The sequence below is a fragment of the Euprymna scolopes genome, chromosome 7 (genome assembly GCF_053919585.1).
Source record: "Euprymna scolopes isolate OS-2025 chromosome 7, ASM5391958v1, whole genome shotgun sequence".
In the NCBI taxonomy this organism is placed as follows: domain Eukaryota; kingdom Metazoa; phylum Mollusca; class Cephalopoda; order Sepiida; family Sepiolidae; genus Euprymna; species Euprymna scolopes.
Window position 1 is genome coordinate 147,297,232 of NC_136488.1, and position 25,791 is coordinate 147,323,022.

The 25,791-nt window shown below is 32.7% G+C and overlaps 1 protein-coding gene across 2 annotated transcripts in view; it reads right to left on the reverse strand.

Moving 5' to 3' along the window:
- Window positions 1-207: 207 nt before the first annotated feature.
- LOC145280040 (S-methyl-5'-thioadenosine phosphorylase-like) overlaps window positions 208-25,791 on the reverse strand; it is a 56,484-nt gene continuing 30,900 nt past the window's right edge. For both annotated transcript variants that reach the window (XM_080131704.1, XM_080131705.1), the window contains 6 exons: window positions 23,164-23,331; window positions 17,600-17,702; window positions 11,787-11,939; window positions 10,812-10,898; window positions 9,062-9,184; window positions 208-351 (listed from right to left, as the gene is read on the reverse strand). In XM_080131704.1, the coding sequence (XP_079987830.1) occupies window positions 316-351; window positions 9,062-9,184; window positions 10,812-10,898; window positions 11,787-11,939; window positions 17,600-17,702; window positions 23,164-23,331 (670 nt within the window). In that variant the 3' untranslated portion in view covers window positions 208-315. The remainder of the gene's footprint in view (window positions 352-9,061; window positions 9,185-10,811; window positions 10,899-11,786; window positions 11,940-17,599; window positions 17,703-23,163; window positions 23,332-25,791) is intronic.

The window sequence follows — 25,791 nt, forward strand, 5'->3', positions numbered from 1 at the left end:
CTCTTCACAATATCTTCGTTTCATCACGTTTTCATTTTGAATATCAAGCAGATTTTTCTTTATTTTTGTGTTTTTTAATAGAAGGGAAATTCAGAACAAGAAGTTGCTATAACATTTACTTAAACCTTTGTAAGGCTTACTGCTTATTTAGAGTGTGAAGTCAGAAGCAACCGTAACAATATATAGATGCAAACAAACAAAAAGAAATTTTGTTAAAAAACTTTTTATTGTCTTTTAGTACAAATACACACATTCATATATAAAATTATTTCAGTCAAAAGCAGTGTTTGCTCACCATTTCATTACCCAAATTCATTAAGTGTACGAGAGAACAGAATTCATCACATCTTCCTGAAAATAAAAAAAAAATGGTTGATAATTATGGTTTCTGAAAATTTCAGTCTCTGTAAAAATAATGGTTACTTATTTAGTTTAATCAAGTCATTAAAAAATGAAAACATTGAAAAAAATATATATTGTATGTCCTTGTTATGGAATAAAGTTCTTATACAAAAAAAAATCATTAAATTTGATCAAGTTTTTTTTTACAGAGGAAAATCAAATTTTAATAAGATCGATTGTGTTGCAGCCATCTTGCTTATTTTGTGAACGAGGAGGTGGTGCCTTTAAACGAAAAAGGGATTAAAAAAGGACAGAATAAAAAAGGGATTAAGAAAGGACAGAGAAACTCTGTAAAAAAAAAAAGTGAAAAAAGAAAACCTAAAATATTTATCTATGTATTTTTTCTGCTCATGTTTCAAAATAATTTCACCAAATTTTGACAAACTTTAAGCGGTGATTAGAGTTATCTTTCTTGGTACCCCCCATACCTCATCTGCGAAATAAACAAGATGGCTGTGACACGATCGATCTCATTAAAGTTTGATTTTTCTCCGTAAAAAAAATAAAAATAAAAAATAAAAATACTTAATCAAATTTAGTGATTTTTTTTGCATGATAACTTTATTCCATATAATTCTTTTCAATATTTTCACTTTTTAATGTCTTAATTTAAATAAACAAGTACCAAATAATAAGCAAGGAACAAATAAATAAACAAAATGTAAAACTGTCTTTAAATATTTATTTAAATATTTATTATTGTTATGAGGACTTACCTATTGATGCGTAATAGACTCTGTTAACTATTATATAAACCACAAGGCCAATACTCTCAGGGTGGAAATACAGCGATCTAATGTAGGACTACAGACCGTCTAACTTACCAGTCGAAAAGTACAGACAACCTTACTTTGTATTTCACAATATATTCTTTCTGCCCAAATTTGTTGTTCAAGTCTTCCCATATAACCCTTTCCTAGGGCCACAATAATTATTTATTAAAGCCTTTAAATAGTTATTAAATCATTTATTATTTAAGCCTTCAAATATTTATTAAGGTATTTATTAATTAATATTTATTGAAGTATTTATTAAGATATTTATTAATTAATATTTATTGAAGTATTTATTAAGATATTTATTAATTAATATTTACTGAAGTATTTATTAAGGCATTTATTAATTAATGGTTATTGAAGCATTTATTAAGGTATCTATTAATTAATAGTTATTGAAGTATTTATTAAGGTATCTATTAATTAATAGTTATTGAAGTATTTATTAATTAATATTTATTGAAGTATTTATTAATTAATATTTATTGAAGTATTTATTAATTAATATTTATTGAAGTATTTATTAAGGTATCTATTAATTAATGGTTATTGAAATATTTATTAAGGTATCTATTAATTAATAGTTATTGAAGCATTTATTAAGGTATCTATTAATTAATAGTTATTGAAGTATTTATTAAGGTATCTATTAATTAATAGTTATTGAAGTATTTATTAATTAATATTTATTGAAGTATTTATTAATTAATATTTATTGAAGTATTTATTAAGATATTTATTAATTAATGGTTATTGAAATATTTATTAAGGTATCTATTAATTAATAGTTATTGAAGCATTTATTAAGGTATCTATTAATTAATAGTTATTGAAGTATTTATTAAGGTATCTATTAATTAATAGTTATTGAAGTATTTATTAATTAATATTTATTGAAGTATTTATTAATTAATATTTATTGAAGTATTTATTAATTAATATTTATTGAAGTATTTATTAAGGTATCTATTAATTAATGGTTATTGAAATATTTATTAAGGTATCTATTAATTAATAGTTATTGAAGCATTTATTAAGGTATCTATTAATTAATAGTTATTGAAGTATTTATTAAGGTATCTATTAATTAATAGTTATTGAAGTATTTATTAATTAATATTTATTGAAGTATTTATTAATTAATATTTATTGAAGTATTTATTAAGATATTTATTAATTAATGGTTATTGAAATATTTATTAAGGTATCTATTAATTAATAGTTATTGAAGCATTTATTAAGGTATCTATTAATTAATAGTTATTGAAGTATTTATTAAGGTATCTATTAATTAATAGTTATTGAAGTATTTATTAATTAATATTTATTGAAGTATTTATTAATTAATATTTATTGAAGTATTTATTAATTAATATTTATTGAAGTATTTATTAAGGTATCTATTAATTAATGGTTATTGAAATATTTATTAAGGTATCTATTAATTAATAGTTATTGAAGCATTTATTAAGGTATCTATTAATTAATAGTTATTGAAGTATTTATTAAGGTATCTATTAATTAATAGTTATTGAAGTATTTATTAATTAATAGTTATTGAAGTATTTATTAATTAATATTTATTGAATCCACGTTTATTTATTATCTGATCTTCCATAGTCGGGTCGGTACCGATTGGTTCTTAATTGGAATTCAGTTTTGAGATGAGCATTATATATATTAATTTTATTTTTATTTGGGACTATTATTCTCATCTTTATTGGTTGTTGTTTTTCACGACGTTTCGGCCAACTATTCCTTTGGCCTTTGTCAGGTGGTAACCGCAACGGATAGGAACTTCGAATCTCTGAACTGCATTCTCAGCAATCACTGTCATCCGTAGTTGTTGTTGTCTCATCAGAGATCAGATAATAAATAAATGTGGATTAATAAGATCAAATAATCCAACCTTGATCAGCCTTCGGGGCCCGTGGCGCAGTTGAATCTCTACGGTTCCAGATGGACATTGTCTGAAGATAGCGGTTTCAATCCTACCCAAAGCATGCCAGAAGTTTAGTTGGCAAAAACGTGGTGAGACGACAACAACTACGGATGGCAGTGATTGCTGAGAATGCAGTTAGAAGATTCGAAGTTTCTATCCGTCACGGTTACCACCTGACGAAGGCCAGAGGAATAGTTGGCCGAAACGTTGTGAAAAACAAGGTAAAAAGTGGGGAGTCTGCTATTTTTAGTAGTGAAGTTCTGTTTGTATTTGTTGGGGAGTTTTCTAATTCTACATATGTCGGCTAATGCGGTGTTGATGTTGTTTTCAATTTGTGTGAATGTAATGTCAGTAGCTGTGGTGTATAAGGTGTCGTTGCTTAGGTATGTGAATGCAAGGTGGTCGTATAGCGACTTACGTGACCTAGATAAACCTAGACACCCCACATATCACGCTCACACTAAAGCAACAAGTTATAAACCAAAAAGAAAGAAAAAAAGACAAATAAATAAATAGAAAGAAATAAAAATTATAGATATTTTAATTACCTAATCAGACCATACATAAATCCCCTACTCACATTTGCTCCGAGGCCCCACATAGCTACCCAACTTCCGCTCCATCATCTAGCATGCTTTGAATCGATCTGTTACGGCCACCATTTGAAAAGGGAATTTTTTTCCGAAATTAATAATGGATATTGTCACAGACATAACAAGTAAGACATTTTACCAATACAACTAAATAAATATATAGATATATAAAATATATGTATGTACTTATTGATTTGTAAATCGCCACTTGTTCTCGTCTTCTCTTACCAATAACGACTATATTTCATTCCTCGCACCTTCTAAATCTCTACTACATATATATATATATATATATATATATATATATATATATATATATATATATATATAACATTGGTTTTGATTCTAAATGATGCTTGTGTTGTTTGTTTCACAATTTACTTCAATGATTCATCTTTCTATAATTTATTTGCTGTTACCATTTTTGTTTCATATTGATCCAAGTACCCTGACTAATGCTATTTTAGAATATATGAGCTGCTCTAGTTACGAGAAATTCGAGGTACAAGATATCTTCAGAGCAAAAACTTTGCCTTACATACAAGCGAAAATCAAAGTTATGAGTTTCCAGATGCTACCGCAAGGTGATCGAGTATGTCGTGTTTCACTATCTCCTTAATGGTGCCGTTTTTTTTATTAGGAACATGTCTGCCCTTACACTGTTTTCTCTCAACATCTCGTCTTATTGTTACGCCTTTTTAACTGTCATCTTTTTTTATTGTTCTTTCTTTTATTCTTCACTTCCTATGAGTTAACAAATGTCTTCTAACTTAATATAAGCTGTTTTATGTGAGTTTTAATCCAAATTTCTTTCCATTTCATGCTAATGCAAATTTCGTAAACAACACGTGTTTTCGTTAGCATGATTTATGACCTCACGGAGAGCATCATCTCTGAGAAGGTGCTCTCAATTTACAAAGACCTACAGCTGTAAGCAGCATCAACAGAGAGATAAACATATGAAGTGGATTTCAAGGTCAGCAATAGTTGTTGCTGGTTTGATAAATTCAAGAAGAGGACTCGCATCCACTGTAATAAGGCATGGCGAAGCAGTGAGTGTAGATACCAAAGCTGAGGATGAGTTTGTGCAGTGCTTTGCTTCATTATGCAGGACATTCTTTACCGCTGAGGAGAAAAAGGCTGCTGGGCCATAAACCCATGAAAGATCATCTAACCTTAGCACTGTGTGCTAATGCTAGCGGTGACTGCAAAGTAAAGCCACTGCTGGCGTATTAAGCAGAGAACCCACGTGCATTTAAGATTTATAAAGTCTTAAAAGAGAGACTACAGATGATGTGGAGGGCCAATGCCAAAGCATGGGTGACCCGGCAATTCTTCACTGGATCTGTGAATTTAGTGTTTGGACCTTCAGTGAAGCAATATCTCCAAGAGAATGATCTTCCCTTGAAATTTTTGCTCATTCTGGGCAATGCTCTCTCGCACCCCCACAGCCTAGAAGATTTAAAGTTCATCCCAGTGCTCTTCCCCAATACCACCCTAATCCTCCAGCCATGTTCTACTGGAATGTCTTGATAAGTATGGATAATCGAAATAATCTGATGAAAGAAGGAACAGGTGATTTTGACCGTTCCACATGTGGTAAGTACGAGGAAAGAAGCTTTGTTCATAGAATCTGCATTTAGGTTTAGGCATAGATAGAGAGTGGGGAAAATTGTTGATAGTGGTTGTAACTAGTAGAGTGTTTTTTTGTGAAATTTGGCAAGGGGGGGTTAGAGATTGGAGCTCGGACGAGCACTTGCCATAAAAATGATGATAGAGCAGAGGCAGGCTTGAAATGTTTCTTCTGTGTGAAAGAGGTTGCAGGGAAGAGAAAAGGGTATTGCCTATTAGCTTTTGAAGCTGGTTTTGAGCTCTAGTATCCTAACAAAAAATTAGGAAAAACTATAGAGTATGATTTTAATTTAAATAAAAATCAGTTTTTGCATTTTGCCAATCCTCCATTATTATTACTTGGTTAAATGACAGACTGACTAATCTCCCCTTGCTTTATGAGTATTTACTTGGTGCAGCTACACTATAATAACAACATTCGGAAAACAAAAAACAAAAACAAATAAAAAAAATTTAAAAAAAAATAATAAAACAATGGTATCTACTGACTTTTGTGTCAATTTCAACTAAAAGCAATATCTACTTAATTTGCAAAGGTTTTTGCGAAGCATACATACATACATTTAAACAGTCGAGTGTTTTTTGTGAAAGTTTAGCAAGAGGGAGCCATAGATTGGAGCTCAGATGAGTACTTGTCATAAAAATAATGATACAGCAGAGACAGGCTTGCAATGTTTTTTCTGTGGGAAAGAGGTTGCAGGGAAGAGAAAAAGGTTTTGAAGCTGGTTTTGAATTCTAGTATTCTGAGAAAAAATTAGGAAAATAACAAAATTCGGAAAACAAAAAAATATCAATAAAAAAAACAAAATAAAATAGTGGTATTTACTGACTTTTTGTGTCAATTTCAACTAAAAGTAATATCTACTTAATTTGCATGTCAGAAGTATTTAAATATTGTTGCATTATTTTAAAAAATATGAGTTTTCGATCTTTATCATAAAAAAAAAAAACGTTGCAATATTTCTTTGAGAACATGTAACATAACAAGAGAAGTAACTCAGTAATGCTAAAAACAAAGCAAAACCTATAATTTATTAAAAAATTGGCAATAGTTACACACTATTTATCTCCCCTTGGTACACTTCAGTGTTTTTTTTTAGCCTAACATTTTATTTTCGTGGAAAAGAATGTGAAAAAAAAAAAAAACATGACGTCTTTGCCGTTGTGTCCATCGCCAAACCGGAAGTGGTAAAGGTTTAAATTAAGGCTAGTCAATCGAAAAGAGGGGATAACTTTCTAAAATATTGGTGAAAAAAGCGACTCCTCCTTGTAGAAAAGTGCCCAGTTGAGGGTGAAGGAATTAATGTTTTTAGCCAATTTTTCAGTATTTATTGTCGGAAGGATCAAGCTTCAAAACGCTACTGATCTCATGAAAATCTGTTGCCTCTGCCGAAAGTTTTAGGCAGACATACATGCATACATTTAAACAGACAGGTGAGGTTTATATAATAGATTAAAATTCTACTCGATAACTTTTCCTAATTTTTGGTGAAGATATTTATTTTTGCCTACTATGCAGGGAAATGAAAATATTTTTTTTTACTTTTCATATGAACCCCATTCTGGATAAGCACCAATTCTTTTTACAATAACAAATTAGAAAGGAAGGTTTCATGCAGTTGTGGTAGAAGTTTTTGGGGTGAAAGTTTTGAAAAGAGGAATCAAGAAACTGAAACTCAGTTGAGCATAATCCATACAAATAACAATAGATTAGCAATGTCTCTTCTGTGAAAGAAAAGAGATCATCCCCCACTATAGATTGCAAAGTCAATTTTAAACTCTGTCTTCTAATTCATTTGTTTGGTTATACAGTTATAGTCAGCTAATGCACTTCCTCATTTTCTGTGGAGCGCTTTCAATAATTCTTAAATAAGACAGAAAAAAACTTTTCAATGATTATTAAATAAAAAAAAAAAACGACCTGAAAAACGTAATAAAAAAAGAGTACATGCACAGGGGAGAAATAAGCGCGAGAGAAAAAAAAAAAGCAAAAAAACTGATTTGCCTTGTCACCACTTCCAGTAGCAGTCATGCCGGAAGTTAGCTGACTATAACTGATTATAATAATAAGAAAAAACTGAAACAAATTTTAATGAATGCTATTTTTTTCAGAAAATTAAACGCGACATTCAGAATCTTCCACAGACTGCAGTTTGTACATAACTGAAACAGATGACTTTTTGCAATAATTTTGAAAAAGTTCCCTAATGCAATGGCGAGAGAGTGTGCATGTGTGGAGGGGGGGGTAACAAATGATATTACGTTTTATTAAATTCAATATTAACATAAACATTTAAAACAATCATGTTTCATTGCATACATAAGACTAAGAAATTAAAAGTTTTTATTTATTTTGATTAAATGAGAAAAAAGTACATGAGATAATGTTGAATGGCTGATAACAAAGTCCTTTTCTAGGGCTTAATAAAGAGTTGTTTTAAAAGGAGATTAGCATGGGTGCCCAGCATTGCCTAGGTGTTTGTCTGTGTGTGTGTGTGTGTGTGTAGGGAAAAAAAAGTTTTGATAGGTAGGTAGGCTTGAAACCGAAGCCTTGAGGCGAAGCCGGAAAAGAAAGTGATAGCCTGATAACTTACCGCGATGCTACGAGGGCAGCGGAAGTGAGAATGGTTGAAATTAAACGATTAAAAAGTTAAGTGACAGGTGCGTAAATTTAATGAGGTCAAACATCATGCCATAGAGAAATGAAATCCCGCACTTAACTTTGGCTGCAAGCCAGTTTCTTTGTTTTGTTTCCCCAAGATGTTGGGGGGGAAAACCAGTTCCCCACAAAAAGCAATTGTTTGATATGACGGATTTTCCCTGCATTGATCAAAGCTCATTGCTTTCTGGACGTCCCTGACACGGGTGCCACGTGCACAAGTTTGTCCGGATTCAGTTTCGTTTTTTTATACGGAAAAGCCAAACAAACATGCAGAGAGCAGGAAATACCATGAAAATGGTGTGTAAAAGTCGCTCAAATAAAAGATAGACATGACCTCCATTCGTAAATCGGAGATATTATAATCTAAGGAGTATATAAAAAGTCGTAAGAATCAGTGCCCCCCCCCCGAGCGCCCCCACCCAAAACCTTTACTAGACATACACAAAAATTGCACACACTAACATACATTTTCGCTTTTATATTATAGACTAGCCTGAGTGCCCGGCGTTGCACGGGTGTTTGGAGGTGTGCGTTGAGCACAAAAAAAGTTGTAGTAGGCAGGCAGACTTGAACCCATCACGCGAAGGCGGAAAAGAAAGTGGAGGTGTGTGTAAGGGTGTTGGTTGAGCAAAAACGAAAGGAAAATTGCGAGCGCAAAAAGAAAAACAAAAATAAGTGGTAGTAGGTAGGCAGGCAGGCTCAAACCCGTACTGCGAAGGAGGAAAAGAAAGTGAAAAAACATGACGCGTTAGCTGTTGTGCCCATCGCCACACTGGAAATGACATAGGTTTAATATTAAGGCTAGACAATCGAAAAGAGGGGATAACTTTAAAAAATATCAGCGAAAAAAAGCGACCCCCTCCCTGTAGAAAAGTGCCCAGTCGAAGGCGAAGAAATTAATGTTTTTTGCCAATTTTTCAATATTTGTTGTCCGAAGGGTTGTGCTTCAAAACGTTAGCGATCTCGTGGAAATCCGTCGCCTCTGTCGAAAGTTTTAGGCAGACATACAAACATACATACACACTAACAGACAGGTGAGAAAACAGTCAAATACCTTATTGTGTTGAATCAATTCGGTCCAGTTATGGGAGGCAATTTCAGGAATCACCTTTTTCAAAACAGCTTCAGCTTTCTTTGCATTTTCTTTAAAAATCTTCAAGACGACATCAACAGACACCTGAAAGAATAGTAATCAAAAAGTTAAAAAGAAATTTGTTCATTTTGCACACAAATTTTTAAGAAATACATAGGCATCTGTTCTTATCCAGAATTCACCCTGTATTTAAAAAAAAAAAAAAAAAGAAAGAAAAAATCTGTATGATGTACATACACGTGACAGAGCAAAAATGTTATATTCCAAAAATTATGTAAATTGATCAAATAGTTTTATTTTTAACTAAGAAAATCAAATTTTATAAGTAAGTAAAAAAAAAAAAAAAGGCCTGTCTCAGAATGTGGGGGAAGAGGTATTGTATTTTTATCTGTTTGTCCATTGTTTCGCAACTGTGCATTATGAATATCAGATAACTTATGTTAAGAATAAGTAGGTTTAAAATCACTTTTTAAAGATCGTGTCAACTGTTTAGAAAAAACAATACTTGCATGCACACGTCTCTAGTCTCTGCCTGCTAGTGCATATATATATATATATATATATACAAATAAGAGAAATTAGAATGTAGTATTTAAAAAAAAAAAAAAATGATGACCAAGTCAAAACATTGAAAAAAAATAAATAAATAAATAAAAACTGTTTTATATGCCACATGTGTAAGGGTAACAGATCCAATATTTCTACATTGAAAAGTGCCAAAGAATTAAAAATATAAGAAAACAATTTTTAAAACTAACCTCTGATGTTAAGATTCTTTCAATAAATGAAAATAATATAAATTAAATATTTTGGTTGACTCCGACCTTCCTAAGTAACATTTCTTTTCTTCAACAATAAATGCCAATAATTGTCAACTGGAGGTGGTTATTAATGTCTTAATTTGTGATTACTTATGTTTAGAAAATGTTGTTTTCTTAAAGAGGAAATGTAAGTCTACACATCCAGCATCAGAAAGTTATAGAATTTCAGTACAATATAATATATGCTAGACAATGTTTTAATGTCCATCCTTCAACAATATGGCCAGCACTAAAAGCTGGAGTACAAGTCCCCTCCTCCCACAACAAAATTTTTTATGACATATGTATCCACAATAGAAAGTAAAATATCAGAGACTAAAAAATCACATAAATTGATAAAATAGTTTTATTTTTATAAAGAAAAATCATTTTCAAGTGATTAATGGGAATTCGTAGGCATTATGATGACGTACAAGGCTGGTTTTTAACTATTTCTGAAGAGCTATTTTAAGGGGGAGTTAACCAGTGAAGAATTTTATTTTTTTCAAGAATTGGATTATTTTCCAAATTTGGAAAGGATGCACAAAGACCTAGATGTTAAGGAAGGTTTTATAAAATCATGGTTTGATTGTGTTTGTAGAAAAAAATTGTCTTTTTTATGTTTTTGGCTTTGCAGAACATGATTGAGTTTTGCAAAGGGAAAGGAAAAAAAAAAAACAATAACATCACAGTATCTGGCCTTCAGGCAAAGATCAAAGTGTCCTCGGTCAGTGGAGGAGAAATTCTTCATGACTGAGACATTAAAAACCAACCTTGTGTCTAACTCTGTTCTCTTGGGAGGCAAGTAAATAGAAACAACGATGTTTGGTGCACTTTTGGTCAGGAAGCCAATATCTTCAGACAGCCTGATTTGGTAGCACCAGGTATAATTAGGATGAGATGATACTTACCCCTTCTTCACCTTCTCTCCAGCTGTCATAATCTGTCACAAGAGCCATACTTGCATAGCTAATACCAGCTTCTTTTGCGAGCACAACCTAAACCGAACGAGTAAACAAGCAACCGTTTTATATGAAAAAGTCACACTGAGACAAATCTATAAAAAAAGTCACTGAGACAAATCTATAAAAAAGTCACACTGAGACAAATCTAAAAAAGGCACACTGAGACAAATCTAAAAAGTCACACTGAGACAAATTTATAAAAAAGTCACATTTATTTTTTTTTTTTTCTGAAACATCATGAATTGCCCTTATTTTCACTCCCCATAAGGCAAGGCGTCCTGTGCATAATACAGCATAATCACATTGATTTGCTAGTTCTTGCTAGATCATTAAAGTTAAGCAATGTTGAGCCTGGTGAGTACCAGATGGGTGACCATTTGGGAATGTTAGGTGCTGTATGTAGGAGTCAGTTGACACCTCCTCGGAAGAACTGCAAAAACCGAACATCATCATCTCCTCTGACAAAGATATACATGCAACTGCGAATTGCTTGTGAATTTAATATTCCTTTCACACTCCCTCCTTTGGAGGAAGCCGGTTAAACCCACCTAGGGTAAATGTTGCTATCAATCTATGTAAGGAGTCTATAGTGAAGCTTTGCAGAACATCTGCAAAGGAAAGGAAAAAAAAAACAATAACATCACAGTATCTGGCCTTTGGGCAAAGACCACAGCGTAGTACCTGTTCTGGTGCTGCAAACTCTTGCTGCCAGGCACATAAAAGGAAGCATGGAGGGAACAGGAGGTTGAGTTGGAAGAAGGCATACTATGGAGACAAACACGTGCAACAGATTGTTTAAGTCAATTAGAAAAAAAAACGTAGACGGAGGATATCACACAACTTTATTGAAACTAATTTTAAAACGAGAAGGTAGGTAGCAAAAATGTTATCAATGTATATACGTTTAAAGGTTGTTTTTACCTCTGGAACAGTTGTCATGTTAATGACATGGCCTCCCCATAATTGGAACATTTTACTTTCAGCAGTAGATGAAAATCTTGGACCCTCAATTGTCACAACTGTACCAGTTGCGTGGGTCTTCAAACCCAAATTTTTTGCCGTTTCACAAAGAATCTGTAAAAAATCAAAAATAAAGAAACAACATAATTACCAACAAGTATTAACATTTAACAATTTTTTGATTATCTTTTTTATTCTTCATAAAAAATATGGATATTTTGATAAAATTCTAACAGTAAGCAGAATATTTGACATACATTTTATTAAAAATCATTATCATGTACTAATTTTCCTAAAAGTAGTTCAAAATAGACTTCGTAGCCTCGTAGGAGACGTCCTTTTCTCTTCCTTACAACCTTTATCTCACAGAAGAGATGTTGCAAGTTTGTCTCTGATGTATCGTTATTTTCATGGAAAGTGTTCGAATGAGCTTCAATCTATGGTCCCCCCTCGCCAAACTTTCACAAGAAACACGTCTAGCTGTAAACACTATCAATAATTCCCCCCACTCTTTATCTGTGCCTAAACCTAAATGTAGATTCCATGAACAAAGCTTTTTTCTTAGAACTGCACGCCTGTGGAATTGTCTTCCGTTTTCCTGCTTTCCGGCTGACTACAATATGGTTGTCTTCAAGTCTAACATAAATAAGTTCTTAATGAGCCGTTCCATATAAGTTATCAACTTTACCAAATTTTCATTACTAATGATTACTATAATATCCAATTTCTACTGTACACTCTTTAACCCTTATCCTTGAGTGGCCTCTTGGCCTTGATAATGTGGTGATGCCCATGTAAAAAAAAAAAAAAAAAAAAAAAAGTAAAAATGAGATTCTACTGTTTTTGGACGATTACATGTAAACATGAAAAAGTTGGTGGTAAAATATTAATATTTAAAAAAAATTAATTTAAAATTTAGAGTGTGGGTGGATGGGGTGAATCACTTTTGCATATAATGTAAAATCATCATTTAAACAACATTTTTAAAGACTGATTTGAAAATGTTTAATCATGTGATGTGAAGTGGGCTTACATTAAATTTATATGCAGAAGTGAATCCCCCCACTCAAAAGTCTAAAATAGTTTTTGTTTTTATTAATTTCTTATTACTGTCAACTTTTTAGGTTGTTTACATGTAATCACTTCAACAAAGCAAAATTTCTTTTATATATATACAAGCAAAAATGTGTGTGTGTTTATGTGTGTGTGTGCTTTTTTTGTATGTCCGATAAGGACTTTTTTCGGAGGGGAGGGGGATCACTGTTTGTTATTACTTTTTATATACTCCATAGATTATAATATCTCCGATTTACGAAAGAAGGTACTGCCTATCTTTTATTTGAGCGACTTTTATTTTATAAAATTCACGCCATCCCATGGTCCCACGTGTTTGTTTGTGTTTTGTGTATAAAAAAGCGGAACTAACGAACGCCAAGGCAGTTTTCCGGCTTCGTGCCGGGGACGTCCAGAAAGCATATTAGCTTTGATCACTATGTGGAAAACTCCTCATATCAAATAATTGCTATTCATTTGGACACCTGGGAGCTGGGCACGACCTCGTGGTGAAGAAAATAAATATCACAAGATTCATTTCATTTCTTCGCCGACTCCTAACCAAATTATCAGAGAGTCAACAGCTTTTGTTAGATGTCGTTAAAAACACTTTTCACTTCCTTTGTCATTGTTGTCATGTTGCAATAAAATCTCAGGTTCTCCGCCTTCGCGTCATGGGTTCGAACCTGCCTACCAACACTTTTTTTTGCATCTTGTACACCCCCGAACACCCCAGGCAACGCCGCTAGTCTAATATATAAAAGGCAAAATGGGCACGCATGTTTGTGTATGTCCACGAAAGGCTGTTTGCATCGGGGTTTTCACGTCTCAGATTCGCTAATGGACATTTTTTTTCATTTTTTTTGGATCGAGTTTTAAAAAAAATTCCTGCCGTCCCATCATGTCGACTGTTTGTCTTTTTTGTATAAATAAAACAAAACTAATATAACACAAAGGCCAACTCCCGGCCTTCGCTCAGGTAGTATCTGTTCTGTAATTGGTCCTTGGTCAATGCAGGGAAAACCCTTCATACTGAGACAATTACTATTTATTTGGATGCTGCAAGAGTAACTCCTTTTTTGGAGGAGCTGCCCCCCCCCCATTAAAAAAAGACCTTTGTGAGAGGTTTAAAAGCAATGCCATTTCTGCAAGTCATCTTTGTTATTGACTACGTTTAATTTGAACACTAAACACTGCCAGTCGTGTCATGGCGTAGCGGTAAGATGTCAGGTTTTCTTTCACTTTTTTTCCGCCTTCTCGTCATGGGTTTGAGCCTGCCTGCCTTCTACCATTTTTTAAGTTTTTTTTCACACCTACAAACACACAAGCAACGCCAGAGGCACCCAGGCTAGTTTGTTGGAAGGGCAAACTAGAAAAGCATACAGTACTACAGTTATTGTGTTTTTGTTTTTTTATTTAATTTTTTTTTTTTAATAAATTTTGTAAAAAAATTAAAATTTTAGTAATGGATGCAGTTACTGTTTAAATTTAACAAATTCATCCCTTATAAATTTGGCGCAACTACACAACAATAGCAAAATTTGGAAAACGAAAAAAATCGATTTAAAAAAAAAAAGTATCTATTGACTTTTTGTGTATATTTCAACTAAAAGCAATGATATCTACTTAATTGGCATGTCAGAAATACTTAAATATTATCGCATTATTTAAAAAAAAAAAACACAAGTTTTCAATCTTTAATTGTAAAAAACTGTCATCATATTTCTTTGGGAAGACATAACAAGGGAAGAAACTCAGTTATACTAAAAACAAGGCAAACACACAATTTATTAAAAAAAAATTGGCAATAATTACGCGCTATTTACCTCCCTTTGGAACTCTGTGGTGTTTTTTAACATGTTATTTTCGCTAATTTTTGTCAAAAATTTTTTATTTAATAACCTTTTTCCTACTTTATGTTTTTTTTGTAATTTTTGGATATATTCATTACTGTAACATTATTAGTTTGCTTTGAAATTCAATATTAAAAATTTCGAATTTCACTATTACAGTGTAGTTGCATCGCACATTTTTAGTAGAAGTTTTTTTTTTTTTTTTTTTTTTTTTATTAATTACATTTCCGCCCCAAACAAGGCACAGTGCCACTTTGATGTAGGGAGCTCAGGGACATAAGTTGCAGGAATACTATGCAGGGAGTTGAGCAGCAAAATATCTATTCACATTACACTTGAACTTCTGCATGTCAGTACAGTTGGAGAAGCAGGAACCCGGAAGGGAATTCCAAAGTCTAGCAGTTCTAAAGAAGAAACTATTAGAGTAGAAGGCTTTCTTACATCTAGGGATTTCTACTACATAGGAGTGGGACTTTGCTGTTTGTCGAGGGTTTTTACGTTGAGGGGGTTAAAGGGCTTGTAGTTTGTCGGAGCATCCACCATTAAAATACAGGCAGAGGGATGCAAAATTTCATCGATGGGACAGAGGTTGAAGCTTAGATGACAGTTCAGAACCTATCAGGTTGCCAACTCTCTTTTGAACCCTGTCCAGGAGTGAGAGACTAGTAGCAGATGCATTCATATCATATTTTTTAAAACTTTTTAAATCACTACTATATATTGGGTACAATATAATAATCAATAGAGAATTAATAAATACAAAATCTGCATAAATTATTATATTTAAACATATTTTACAGCTGGGCAATGCCAGGCGGCTCAGTAATTTTTATATAATGTGGGGGGATATTAGTAGATATATCAGCTGTTACATGTATTTGTGGTTGTGTTGGGAGATGGGAAGCCTTTCAGACACGGTTCATGGAAGGATCGGTAAGCAGAATATGAGAAAAGGACTAAATGGATCTGATGTTGTGATATATTCGAATAGGACAGAAGTTTCCAATGAGCTTTTTTTCTGTTTCCTAAAAAAATGACTAAGCAAGCAGATGTTAAATATAGTTTGACGAAATTATAATCTAAAAAGCACTGCACTTTATAATTTGATTCTCCCTCTATTTCTTTTATAATCATCACTGCACTTTATAATTTGATTCTCCCTCTATTTCTTTTATAATCATCACTGCACTTTATAATTTGATTCTCCCTCTATTTCTTTTATAATCATCACTGCACTTTATAATTTGATTCTCCCTCTATTTCTTTTATAATCATCACTGCACTTTATAATTTGATTCTCCCTCTATTTCTTTTATAATCATCACTGCACTTTATAATTTGATTCTCCCTCTATTTCTTTTATAATCATCACTGCACTTTATAATTTGATTCTCCCTCTATTTCTTTTATAATCATCACTGCACTTTATAATTTGATTCTCCCTCTATTTCTTTTATAATCATCACTGCACTTTATAATTTGATTCTCCCTCTATTTCTTTTATAATCATCACTGCACTTTATAATTTGATTCTCCCTCTATTTCTTTTATAATCATCACTGCACTTTATAATTTGATTCTCCCTCTATTTCTTTCTTTCTGCCTATGCAGATCATCACTCAAAAGATGATCCCCAACAATTTAATTAATTGTAATTTAATTGGCATTATGCAGCTTAATAAAACCTTCATTCTCTGACACGTACTGTCGAATTTCATGCATACTTTATTATAAGAAAACGATAATCTCCAAAAATACCGTTAGGGCTTACAACATGGCCGCCAGAAGAGTCACGTGATCCGGTTGATCCAAAACATGAATCGTGCAAATGGAAAACGCAGCGTTGAAGGCAAACTTTGACAAACAATCACAATTTGTTTGTATTTAATTTTTTGTTGATATAATGTTGTTATAAAAATAGGCAAACTTTGAGAAATAAATTAAATGACCGTTCTAAATAAATTATTTATTATTATGATATTGAAAAACTGTTTTTGTACTTAATTATTATGCTTGTTTGTCAAAGTTTGCTTTAAATTTGCGTTTTCCGGTTTCGTAATACAGCGATTCATGTTTTGGATCAACCGGATCACGTGACTCTTGTGGCGGCCGTGTTGTAAGCCCTAACGGTATTTTTGGAGATTACCAAGAAAACCATGTTGAACAACCTTTGTTTCAACTTTATATCTTGGCAGGTTTGGGGACTCCTGCATGGAGAAAAGACCTTGGTTAAAAAGTGAGTAACAAAATATATTGGAACCACACAGTGTAGGCAAGTACGGCACAATCACGTTGACACACCGGTTCTCGCCAGATCACCGAAGTTAAGCAACGTTGATCCTGGCCAGTACCAGATGAGTAACCATTTGGTGCTGCATGTACCTTCTGGGAAGGTTGGGCGTGGGGTCAGCACCCTCACCCTGTAAAAAGAACTCCTCGCTACAAAAGCATCTACAAAGTTGTAGATGGGCTATGCCCCTTCAGAGGCTCAAAGGCTATTGATGGATGGACAGTGTAGGTGGTCTGAATAAGGAATGCTTTTAAATCAAATGTTTCGGATTTACCTAGTCTCACTTTTTCTTATATTTATTTTCCTTATTTTCTTGTTTCTTAATTTTATTTACTATTATCTTATTTCTTATTTATCTTAGTCCTCACATTCCATGATTGCTGTTTCTGACAAAGAGGGAAAAATTGCTGTTTTCTTAGTTGGAATCTATCCATCTCGCACTTATCATTGACTGATTTTTTATTTTGAAGTAGTATTCTTTTTTTTTTTTTTAGTTCCTTACATCAAATGATTTCATGTCTTGTCTGGAGTGATAATTATGCCAAAAATGAATTCTAGTCATAATAGAAAGGTATTACCTTTGACAATTTAGAACAAAACGGTGTATGCATTGCCATGTGGCAGACACCTTTAGGGGCTCCATCCGAACCATCGTAGAATGTTTGAGTTCTCTTGGTGGTTCTGAGAGAACAAAAGAAAATAAACAAGCAACAAAAAAAAAAAAAATTAAATCAATATTTAAAAGTTTAAATAAATTTTTTTCTTATATTAGGTTGGTGCAAAAATAATGTCGGTTTTTGACATTAAACTATATATAAAAAACAGCATTATTTTTGCACCAACCTAATACAAAAGATATTTCAACAATTAGTTGTATACAATTAGTTGAATACATTCAAAATTAAACTTCTGCATAGCCAATTACATAATCCTGGTGTGCTCAAAAACTGGAGGAGGGCAGGGATGTCTCTTGTGTAGCCTTCAATCACAAAATATATATAAAAACATATATGAATAAATATTTAAAGATACGTGTTCTTTAGTTGATAAACACCCACAGTAAATAAACCAAACTTTTTTAAACATCATGAGTGTCTGTTCTCAGTGAAGTGGTACAATATAAAAAAATATTTATAGTTCTAGTATTGCATTATTGAGTTATTTAAATGAAATTTGTGTTATTAATATTTACATTTGAATAAAGAATTGAAAAACTTGCATTGAATCCATCTATCTATATATATATATCTATAAAAGTGAAATTGTTTGTGTGTGTGTGTGTGTGTGTGTGTGTGTGTGTGTGTGTGTGTGTACATTTCCCTACCAAACTACTCTGTCAATTTTCAGTCTACAGACTCGAGATTTAACATAATTTAAGCGATATTGAGATTTGGGAAAATCTTTTTAATCGGTTTTATGCCAGAAATGTCGCTGTCAAGGGGTTAAAATTCAATGATTTGACATTTGAAAACTCTACCAAACTCCTCTGTTAATTATGGGTTTAAACACTTGAAATTTTAGATGTAGGTTACTTGACATGGATCAAACTTTTTAATTTAATTTGAGCCCAAAACAATAAATGTTAAGGGGGTTCAAAGTTTTAAAAATTTGACCTCTATGGTCTCTACCAAATTACTCAGCCAATTTTTGGTCTAAACATTTGAAATTTTACATAAAGGATATTCAGACATAGGGCAAGCGTTTTAATCAGTTTTTGGCCAAAAATTTGGCTGCCAAGGGGTTGAAGTACAAAAAATTTTACCTTTGCAGTCTCTAGCAAAGTATTCAGCCAATTTTGAGCCTAAACATTTGAAATTTTACATAAAGTGTATTCAGACACGCAGCAAGCTTTTTAATTAGTTTTTGGGCGAAAATTTGGCTGTCAAGAGGTCAAAGTTGAAAGAGTTGACCTTTGCAGACTCTACCAAACTCCTCCGCCAATTTTGGGTCTAAACACTTGAAATTTTAGATGTAGCTTACCTGGACATGAGTCAAACTTTTTAATATATGCATACATATACACATAAAGTTATGAACAGTACATAGAGCCTGAGCAAAGCCGGCTGAACTGCTAGTGTGTGTATATATATATATATATATATATATATTAACTGAAATTTTGAAATACTTTCAGATTACAGGTTGCATAATACTATAAACTTGAAGTCCATATAAATATTAGTATCAATATTTATAAGATAATCCCAACTAGATAAAGAAACTCAATATATGAGATTTGTAATTAAATGTAAATAAATCTACATTTATTTGTTATCGTATATTGGTGTACTTCGTGTATTCATTACACAATCTTTGCTTCTTTTGCCTACCTTCACTCACTTACAATACAACAACAGAGGATGGGATTGTCAATTACACAAGCAGGCCATCCTCAACACCTTTCTCCATTGTCTTGGATCTTACGATTATGCCTCTATTTTTCTTCACTGAACCTAACTACACTATAGAATATTCTTTTTTTAATCTTGGCTTCTTCTAGGCTTTTCATGCAAGCTTTTTAGTTTTTTTAATCTATGTGCAAAAATTCACACATACACAAAGTTGCATTTATATAATTGTGTATATATATATATATATATATATATATATATATATATATATATATATATATATATATACACACATGGTAGACACATAAAAGTCTTGGAGAGAGTGCACCAGAAATTCCTGAGACACATTCTGGGCATCAGGTGGAGCACTTTTATATCTGATGTGGATGTTCTCATGCGGGCTGATGTACCTTGTATCGAGAAGTTGATTATACGCAACCAGATGAGGTGGGCTGGACATCTGACAAGGATGGACGACGATAGATTGCCAAAGCGCCTATTCTATGGTGAAATTACACAAGGAAGGCGTTCACAACATTAACCGAGGAAGTGCTTTAAGGATAACATCAAAGATAATCTTAAAGCTCTTGGTATTGATGTGTTCAGTTGGGAAAGTGCTTCCAATGATCGTAAAAAGTAACGCTCTTTAGTCTATCATGACTGTGATAGTTTTGAGAAGAGAAAATATGAGCATGCAAAAATGAAGCGTAATATCCGGAAGAAAAATCTGTCAGATATATCAGGTCTGTCGGAGGATTTCATGCAGAACCACACCTGTGATTTATGCGGTAAATTGACTTTATCCGGAGCTGGCCTGGCTAACCACAAGTGTTCACATGGAGATCAATCTTTCTTTGATGGGGTAAACTTTGCAGGGCACAGATGTTCTGTTTGCTCTGTGGTCTGTAAATCATGTGGAGGCCTAAAGCGTCATATGAGCGTCCACAGTAGAGCAGCACCGGTTGGCATCCCTCAATCTCAGTTTAAGTGTGACCTTTGCAACAGCCTGTGTAAAAGCAGGGCTGGTCTGAAGAGCCACCTTCGTTTGCACAGAAAATAGGAATTGATGCATTTTTGATCACATCTCCACATATATATGTGTACATAATTATAATAAAAAAATTTTTTTTTTAAATATATATATATATATATATATATATATATATATATTTTCAAAAATACATGAAAATAATTGAGTAATCAACAATAAAGCAAGGGAAAGATGGTCTTCTTCTGTCAAGAAGTGACAATCGCCACACCATCACCATGTATATATATATATATATATATATAAAAATTATTACTATTATTATATGTATCTACATAAAATTTTATGTAAATATTTTCAGTATTTACTTAAGTAATAAAGTTTTGGTGTTAGTAGTAAGTTTTGCAAATATATATAGCAATTAAGCTAAGGTGTTTATAAAATAATTGACGTAACTCTGTGATTATGTTCTATACGTGTAAATAATAAAAAAAAAAAAGTACCCATAAGGTTTGGAAACATTTGAAATGTTGGTCATTCTTATTATTTCAGGGAAAACAATACAAGAGATCTAATTCAGGAAAATTAATTTTAGCAGCATGAAACCAAAGACCATGCAGAAAAGAAATTGTGCTTGTTCAGAACGCTCCTCATAAAAATAAAGGAAAATCTGTATGATGTACATACCTGTAAAGAAAAGAAAATTTCGTACTCCAAAAATCATGTAAATTGATCAAGTAGTTTTATTTTTAAATAAAATAAAATTTTATCGCTAAACAATGAGTGATGATTTCACAATGCTATCATGAAAATAGTCTGAAGAAACAAGTGAGATAACTCCAAATAATTCAAACTTGCAAGATTTTAGAAACGCCATTCTTACAATGGGGAGGGAGAGCGTTGGAAAAACTCAAATTATTTTCTTTAACTACTTGTTAAATTTACATGATTTTTGGGATATGATATTTTCTTTCCATCATGGGTATGTGAATCATACAGATTTTGTTTTGATTTTTGTTTTTTTCATGAAAGGAGGGGGGGGGCATTAGTTTTGGACAAGGATCAAATAAATGGATCACACAGGAAATTAGACTAGTGATGGAGTACTATTGCAAAAGCAACCCCTATACAAAGCATCTCTTTTACACATATAGAACAGAATTCAAAAATTATATCACCAATTTTCCAAATATCCTGTATTTATTAGAAGAAAACTCCAAAACCATTATACTTTTGGAATGTTTAGTATACCTCTATCAGGGCAGTTTTTTTTTTATGCTTCTTTGTTATAAGAGTGAAAATGAAAATACTAAATTTCAAATAAAACAAATGCTCTTTCTGAATTTTTGAGATGAGGATTGGTTATTTATTTATTTTTTTAATTGCATTTTCACCTCAAACAAGGCACATTGCCACTTTATTTTAGGGGGATACTATCTGGGACATAAGCATCAGGGGTACTGTGTAGGAAGTTGGGCAGCAAGATGTCGGTTCACGTTGCACTTGAACTTCTGCATGTCAGTACAGTCGGGGAAGCAGGGACCCGAAAGGGAATTCCAAAGTCTAGCTGTTCTGGGGAAGAAACTACTGGAGTAAAAGGCTCTCTTGCATCTAGGGATCTCTACTGTGAAGGGGTGGAATTTAGCTGCTTGTCGGGTTTGTCGGGGGTATTTACGTCGAGGGGGCACAAGTGCTTGCAGTTCATCAGAGCATTCACAGTTATTTGTATTATTTGGATTCATCGGACTACTGTGCTCATCTTGAGTGTGATTTTCATGTTTCAGTTGATGTAACCTCCAACCTTCTTCAGGTGTATCTGGTCGAACTTGGGAATTCGGATGCAAGGACCCATGATGCAGTGGTTAAAAGTGCTTGGAAAAATCAATTGTAAGAAAGTGATATTCTCCTGAAGGTTCCAGGTTCAATCCTCAATGTGGGCAACCAAAAAATACAATTGCAAATAACTTAGGACCTCTATTCAGTTAAGGCGGACAGAACAAGAGCACGCTACCCCGTGAAGTAAATAAAGGGTTTTGCTCAAAATTCCGTACAAATTCCAGAGTTCAACAAGATACACTTGAAGAAGGTTCGAGGTTACATTGACCGAAATGTTATGAAAATTACACTCAAGAAGAGAACAGTAGTTCGATGAATCCAAATAATACGGAAACAAATGGTATTTATTCAATTGTTATGTCACAGTAATTAACATATTAAAAAATTGCAAAAAAAAACGATAGGGTAGAAAATTAATTATTAATGAAAATAGTTTTAGAAGACAATTAGGAAAAATTGACTTTTGCTAATAAAAAATTTAAAAATGAAGAGTTTTAATCATAACAAGGGAAGTAATTATCTTCTGAAAACTTGGAAAATCTTAGACCAATTTAGCAAAACTTAATTTTTTGATAAATTGTCTACGATAACTGTTTTCATTAATAATTTTCTACCTTATGGTTTTTTTGTAATTTTTGGATATGTTCATTACAGTGACATGACAATTATCGATTTTATTTGATTTTCAAATTTTGCTTTTATAACGAAAAAGAACCAATTTTTTTTTTCTAATAAAAGTGTTCACATTTTAATGAAATTTTAATTCCATATTCAAATGCATAAAATTGTACAGGCTCCATATCTGAGCAGGGTTCAATTATTTTAAAAACAATGGAGTTTTTACTCTCATGTCATAACTAAACTATTTTCACAAATTCCATAATAGTACTATGTTTTTGATTTCTTTCAAGTATATGTAAATATGAGGATAAAAAAATGTTTTTTTTAAAAAAGGGTTCACATGTACCTGTCAATAAATTGGTCCAGGATGACAATATCACCTGGAGCAATATTTTCCTGCAATGAACCACAAGCAGTTGTGGCCAAGATATGTGTACAGCCTTCTTCTTTAAGAGCATGAATATTGGCACGATAATTCACTAAAGATGGCATAATGGAATGCTTGGCTCCATGTCTGAAAAATAAAAAATAAAAAATAAAATTAATAAAATCATGAATTATAAGATTGAAAATATAATAAAAGAAAGATTGTTAAGGGCATCAAATCCTGATGAAAATGAACAAACGGTGCAGTTTTAGGTCTTAACATATTTAAATTTGAGTTCTGCACCATGCAAAACTGTTAAATAGATATACACAGAAAATTTTGGACAAATATGGTAAAATAGTCCCAAAAATGGAGTGTTTTTATTAGCCTTAAAAGAGCCCCTGGGGCACACTCAAGAGTTATCATGAAGTATATGCAAACAAAATTATATAGAAATAAGTTAGTTACAACTTTTCAGAAAGTTTTATAAAAATCCAAGACATTAATTTTTTTTAATAAGCAAAAAAAGTGTCAATTTTAGCCATTTTAACCGGACCCCCCCCCCCCACCCCTGGGGATGGAGTTTTCTCGGAAGATCCGTTCTGTTACTTTTTTTACTCATATCATGTTTAATGTTTATGCAAAATTTCAAAAAATTCCAAGCCGTAGTTATTGAGAAAAGTGTGGACAGACGAACGGACAAGGGTGAATTTACAGGTCCACCCTCCTTTTGTCGGGGGGGACCAAAAAAAGAAAGAGAAGGTATTGTTAAATGAAAAAAAAAAAACATGAGAAAATATTGAGAAAAAAAATTTGGAAGCAAAATATCTGAATTTATTATTAAGTGATTGAGAAAATAATCAAATAACAATTTGGTTTGGTTGTTTTGTTTTATGGAAAATCAGCCCTTTCTGGTTTATTTAATGCTGAATCCAATAATTTCGGAAAATGTTTTTATGCTTCAAGTTCTTTATGACTTCAAATATTTATTCATGGTGTTTGGTTTGGTTGTTTTGTTTTATGGCATATGAATTCATTCATCTTTGAAAAAGTGCCAAAGTTTTTTTTTTTTTTGCTTCAAGTTCTTTATGTTTTCAGATATTTATCAATGGTATTTGGCTTGGTTGTTTGGTTGGGGAAAAATTGTTTTTGTTTTTGGCTTTGCAGGACATGATTTGGTTTTGCAAATAGAAAGGAAAAGAAGAAAAAAAAAAGCATTAATGTTTGATGCATTTTAGGTCACAAAGTAGATATCTGGTAGCACCAATGGGCAGCAATTGGGAGATTGGATGAGCACGGATGAAATGCAATTTGGTTTTATGTCAGAGCATAGTACCACTGGTGTTATGTTTGTCCTGATCTAAATGTAAGAGCAGTTCCTTAGAAGAAGAACCTGTATTTTAATTTTGTGAATCTGGAGAAAACTTTTTGACAAATTGCTACAAGGTGTTGTCTGGTAGGCATTATGTAAGCTGGAAGTTAACAGATCATTGGTTCCAGGTGTGTGCAGAGATGCTCCAAAAAATTTACAGCATGTTTAGTGAAAGCTTTAATGTTAAAATGAGAGAACACCAGGGCTCGCTAGCGAATCCGTTGCATTTCATCTGTGCCTTGGAGGCATTGACCAGGGAATTCTGCACGAGTCGTCCAGAAAAGATTCTGTATGTTAGTTACTTACTACTTACTGGAAAGATTTACTTATCAAATTCAAAACTTGGAGGTATGCTATGGAAAAGTAAAAGCCTGAGAGTGAATGTTACAAAAACCAAAGTGATGATCGCTAGTTGTAGTGTTGGAAATCCCTCAGAAAGGAGAAAGTTCTCTGCTCAGTTTGTGGAAAGGGAGTCAAATGCAATTCAATTTTTGTGGTAGCTGTCAGCATTCGGTACACCAGAATTGCAGTGCAATTATTGGTAAGTTGAGAGATGAGAACCAGTTTGTGTGCAAGAAGTGCAAGACAATGGAGATGGATGAGAACTCAGATTGTTGCATAGGTTGACATTATTAGAGAGAGTCGCATGGGAACATTCATATTTACTAGAGACGGCGGACCTGTATATTGATGAGGGTGAGTGGAGAGAGGAGAACGACATACATTTTACAGCCTGGTTTCTTATTACATATTTTGTAGAGAGGAGAGAGGTGGTGATCAGTTCTTTAACACAGAGAAGAGGGGACAGTCATTACTTAGATAGAGAGGGGGACACATTACTTAGATGAGTTATACACAATGTTCATTATAACGATGAGGGAGACAAAGTTCATTAAGATGAGAGGACACAAATTCATATCAACGATTATTTCACATTACCTTCAATTTGGTTGAAAGGTGACATGGAGACGCAGTTACAAAATATGTGTTCTTTTATTACATTCGGCTGGTTGCAATGATGATGGTTCCAGGAGTTCAAAGTCGATTACATGATTAAAACTTTCTAACCCTTCGCTTCCAAAGGGGGATCCTCTTGTGACCAATGTCAGCTCTGTCTCCCATCTGTCCAACTCTGTCTAATCTCCTAAAACTAGCAAACTATATTGAGAATTCATTTTCTGCTATGACGTCATGTATGGCTTCAAACACGTGTCCCACACGTGTGGGAAACTCAT